Source organism: Tupaia chinensis, unplaced genomic scaffold (genome assembly GCF_000334495.1).
Source record: "Tupaia chinensis unplaced genomic scaffold, TupChi_1.0 Scaffold143758_1, whole genome shotgun sequence".
Lineage (NCBI taxonomy): Eukaryota > Metazoa > Chordata > Mammalia > Scandentia > Tupaiidae > Tupaia > Tupaia belangeri.
In genome coordinates this window covers 2,099,445-2,104,061 of record NW_006203607.1, presented here as the reverse complement: position 1 = coordinate 2,104,061, position 4,617 = coordinate 2,099,445, and the positions used below count along the sequence as shown (strand labels likewise).

Sequence of the window (4,617 nt, the reverse complement as noted above, 5' to 3'; positions counted from 1 at the left end):
GCCGGGCGCCCCGCGCGCAAGAATAGTTTTTTTAAAAAAGAAGAAAAAAGGTTTAAATATAAGTTACCATGGCTTAACTCTGATTCTGGAAAATGTAGTACACTGGTTTTGAAGTCATCGAGAATTTCAGCCCTACCACCCTGCAGCCGTATAGCCTCCGGCGTTATCCAACCTCTACTCCACCGTCCTCTCTGTAAAGCAGGAGTGAGAGACGGAGAACGTGGACGTGCCTAGCTCAGTTCCTGGCACAGGGCAGATTCCTTTTTTTAACTTTATTTATTTAACTATTGATTTAATTTGACTAGAGAGGGGCAGAAAGAGAGAGCGTGAGAGTGAGAGAGAGAGAGAAAGCAAGCTACCAGGTCCAGGACTTGAACAGTGGCCGGCCTGATGGGAGTCCAGAACCCTTAACCACCACACTACCTGCCGGCCGGCCCCAAAATTCTTAACTTATTAAGAAAAGAAAAAAGTCACATGCTGAGGTTGCTAAGATCTATAGTACAGTAGGATATTTTGAGAGAGAGCTACCGGCACAGGGGAGATTCTCAAAACTTGGTGTTTTTAGTAAGGATCACATTCATTTGGATACGTATCTGTTTCTGGTCTGTGTGCTTGAGGGGAAATGGTTCAGTTTAGGGGCCAGCTGGTGGCGTGGTGGTTAAGGCAGCTTGATCCCACATGGCCGACTGAGCGATTTGAGTCTCAAAATCCCAGGAGGTGAATGAAAGAAGGGATTGATAGCACATTTATAAAAATATGATTCACTTTTAATAATTCCTCCACTGTTGGGTCCTCTACGTACGCTCCCCTATTCTTGAGGCCTGCTGTTTCTGCTCTGCTAAGCCAGGCTTCTTCAGATCTCAGTTCATGAAACCTTCAGTAACAACGAAGAGGTGGACAGTGGCTAAAACCCGTTCATTTGCTTTTTCAGGTTCTTTCTTTCTGCCTGACGGTCCTAAGTCGCAGATTTGAATTTCAAGCTGATGCATTTGCCAAACAACTTGGGAAAGCTCAAGACTTATACTCTGCTTTAATCAAACTCAACAAGGATAATTTGGGATTCCCTGTTTCCGACTGGTTGTTTTCCATGTGGCATTACTCTCACCCTCCTCTGCTGGAGAGACTGCAAGCTTTGAAAACTACAAAGCAGAACTGAGCTGCCCCGGGCCTGTGACTGAAGACTTTTCTGGTTATTTCTGTCTGGCAGCATGTTCCAGCTCTTGATGTTTTTAGACCTTTTTTTTGGTTGTTTGTTTTTTAAAGAAAAATGATTAATTACAGAAAAGCCCAGATTTAAATACATTTCATAGCTCATTTCAAAATGATTTTAATAATCCATTCTTAAAGAGAGCACTGGATGAAATGTTGAGGCTTGATACTTTTAAAGCATCGATGTCTCTCCTCTTTGACATCTACTTTCCCCGCCCCTCAGAGAGCACACAGAGCTCGTTCTATTGGGCCACTGCCCTGGAGTCTGCGCAGGCCGGACGTGTGGTCAGAAGCAGGAGCGCCACCTCTGCATCCTCTGCCAGGCAGAGACAGCGTCCTGGGCCGTTGAGCTCAGGCCTGTGTTGAAGTCTGTTTTTACCTTCATGCTAATATGATTTAGCCTGGCCAGTCAGGGTTTTAAAGAAGAAAGAAAGCTAACAGGCCAGTGTTCTTCACATGAACGTAGTTGGAAATGCGCCCTGCTGTCCCACCAGATTTCAGGTACTCTGTTCCCTCTCCCCACCACCGACCAGGGTTTCTAATAGCGCTTTGAAATTAGCATCAGGAATAGGACGTTTTAAATCATTGAGTTATTTTGTTTTTAAGAAAATCTCAGTCTTTATCTCTCTTTCCCTCTGGTGGGCCTGATCCCATTAGAGGTAACTTTAGCTTTTTCTTAATCATCCTCTTTTATTCAGTAAATACTGCATCCTTTCACTTAGCAGAAATCACCATACTGAACTGGTTTTACCATGTTAAAAGTGACGTGACTCAAAGAGAAGAAATGACATTTCAAGAGTCAAAAGGATGAAATGCTGATGATTCTCTTGTGATATTACAGAAAAAAAATATAGTTTTCTATCTCTTTTAAGGACAGAAGAATTTTCATTTTTATTTTTGTAATTTTTATCAGTAGGTCATAAATGCTATTGAATCGGGCCTGATTCCATTTTTGAAAATTACAATTCTTGATATGCAGATGATGTTTACTTTCAGAATAAATGGCATGAAAGGTTCCCGTTCTAAGAGCTGTACGTGTGACTGCTCCGGTCTCTGGCCACTTACTGAGCGAGAACTTGCTTTGTGCCTGAAGCCCCCACTCGCTGGCGCTGTTCCCCTCGGGTCGTCTACCCACGGTGGGACTGACTGGGCACCTTTGCTATCTGGCCGTAGTCTTTTTTGCTCAGCTGACATTTGAGTGCTGTCCTCAGTGGAAATGTAATAAAGATTGAAATCTAGTTCAGCTCTGCATTGTCGATGCTCCCAAGGCAGAAGGGGCAGTCGTGGTGTGCCCAGACTGCGACCCTGCACTCGGGTAGCCGCCTTGCCCTCCTCCCGTGCCTTCGGATACTAGTGTCAGCTCTGCACAAGTGAAGCATTAAAAATTGCCAATGCAGATGTGTTTGCTGTCAATTTGGTACAATTTGGGTGTCATTGTTGCCAGATGCTGCTTACTATCCTTGCTTACTGTCCCAGAGGGCCCGGGCGCTAGTCACCAAGGCAGTGCGCACAGGACCCTCATGCCGAGTGGCTCCACCAGCATCGCGTGCCTCGTGCAGTCCTCTCGGGTGGCCGCCTTCCGCTGCACCCTGCATCACTCGTGCTTGCTTCCTTAGAAGCTTCAGTCACTGTCACTCCCGGGGCCAGCAGGTGGTGTGGTGAAAGCACATGGCTGGCTGCGGTTCGAGTTCTGGACCTGGCAGCTTGCTCTCTCTCTCTCTCTGGCCAAATTAAAATAATAGTAATAATAATAATAAATGTAATTTTTTTAAAGAGTCATTCCTGGGCCAGCAGGTGGCGTGGTGGTTAAGGCGGTTGGAGCCCCCACAGCCAACTTCACAGTTAAGAATCCTGGACTTAGCAGTTTCGAAAATGCACCGGGTGTGTGTGCATGCTTGCCCAAGAATGACTGGACAGTCAAGGAGGTTATGAAGAAGGGTTGGACTCAACAGTTTCAAGACTGAACTAACAGGATTTGCTGTTGAAGAGGAGAAGAGCCCCAGCACAGATGGTGAGAGAGGGAGGCCCTGGCTTCTGCAGCTGCCTGGCCCTCAGGCCGGGCCTCAGGCCAAATCTGTGTCTGAAGGGGCTGGGGTTGGGGCTAGCAGCAGTGCTGTGGCTAGGCACAGAGCAAAGAAACGGGCCACTTCCCGAGTACTGCACTCCTCCCTGACCTGCAGGAGCCCCAGGAGGGGTACAGATCAGATCTGAGCCAGCTTCCCCTAGGCGTCCTCTTTTTTTCTCTTAAAGAATCATTTATTTGGGGAACTAGCAGTTAGTGTAATGGCTATGTCGCTGGACTCCCACGTAGTCGACCGCGGTTCGTGTCCCGGACCCGGTGGCTTAAAACTCACGCTGGGCGCGTGTGCGTGCGTGCCCAGGATCCCGAGAGGAGAATGGAGGAGAAGGGATTGCGGCGTGACCATCCCCCCTGGGGGGTGATTTCTCGCTTTCTGTCTCTATGTCTCTCTCTGTCTGTCTGGCGAGCGCATGCGCCCTACAGTGAAAATCTCTCAAAAAAAAAAGAATCATTCATTTGGAGACCAGCAGTTAGCGTAATGGCTATGTTGCTGGACTCCCATGTAGTTGACTGCGGTTTGAGTCCCGGGCCTGGTGGCTTAGATCTCACGCCAGGCGTGTGTACATGCGTGCCCAAGATCCCAAGAGAATAGAGGAGAAGGGATTGCGGCATGGCCATCCCCCCTGGGGGGTGATTTCTCGCTTTCTGTCTCTATGTCTCTCTCTGTCTGTCTGGCGAGCGCATGCGCCCTACAGTGAAAATCTCTCAAAAAAAAAAGAATCATTCATTTTATTATTTTAAAATGTGTAATAGGCTATGTGCACTCACCAGAGAGAGAAAGCAAGCCGCCAGCTCCGGGACGCGAACCACTTTAGGCCGTGTGGGAGTCTGGTGCCTTTTACCACTACACCACCAACCACCTCCACTAGACCTTCATCATCAGGGTCTATGTCTGTTTTGTGGGCCTGGGAACCCTTGAAAGGCAAGAGCCAGCTCTAACCTTCCACTGCCGTCTCCTGCCTCTGGGCCAGCACACAGTGGGTGCTGAGATCCAGAGGACCTCCCAGGGCCAGGCCCCGCGAGACACCAGCTGTGCTGTCCTGGGAGGAGGACAGCTGAGTCCTTGCCACAGCTGTACGGAGGTCTGGACGCAGTTTGCCCCAGGTTACTCAGCAGGCACTGCCCTGCCTCCACCCCTGGGGCGTCCCACGGGTGCTCCTCACATGTGCCACGCCATCCTGATACTTGCTACCAAGGGTGTGCCCCGAGAAGGTGCCCCTGCCCTGCCTTCCTCTTCCAGAGCCCTGATCTTTCTGCCCAGGCAACAGAGGCAGGCCCGACGGCAGTCCCCCACCCCATCTAGAGAAGTAAGCCTGGCAACCCACGTC

At 49.1% G+C, this 4,617-nt stretch overlaps 1 protein-coding gene across 1 annotated transcript in view; it reads left to right on the top strand.

The window, feature by feature from the left end:
* The window catches only part of ZMPSTE24 (zinc metallopeptidase STE24), a gene marked incomplete in the record, with an annotated part of 43,370 nt that extends 41,497 nt beyond the window's left edge, over positions 1–1,873 (top strand). Inside the window, 1 exon segment of the mRNA XM_027766887.1 lies at positions 932–1,873. Within this exon segment, the coding sequence (XP_027622688.1) occupies positions 932–1,156 (225 nt within the window).
* Positions 1,874–4,617: the final 2,744 nt, after the last annotated feature.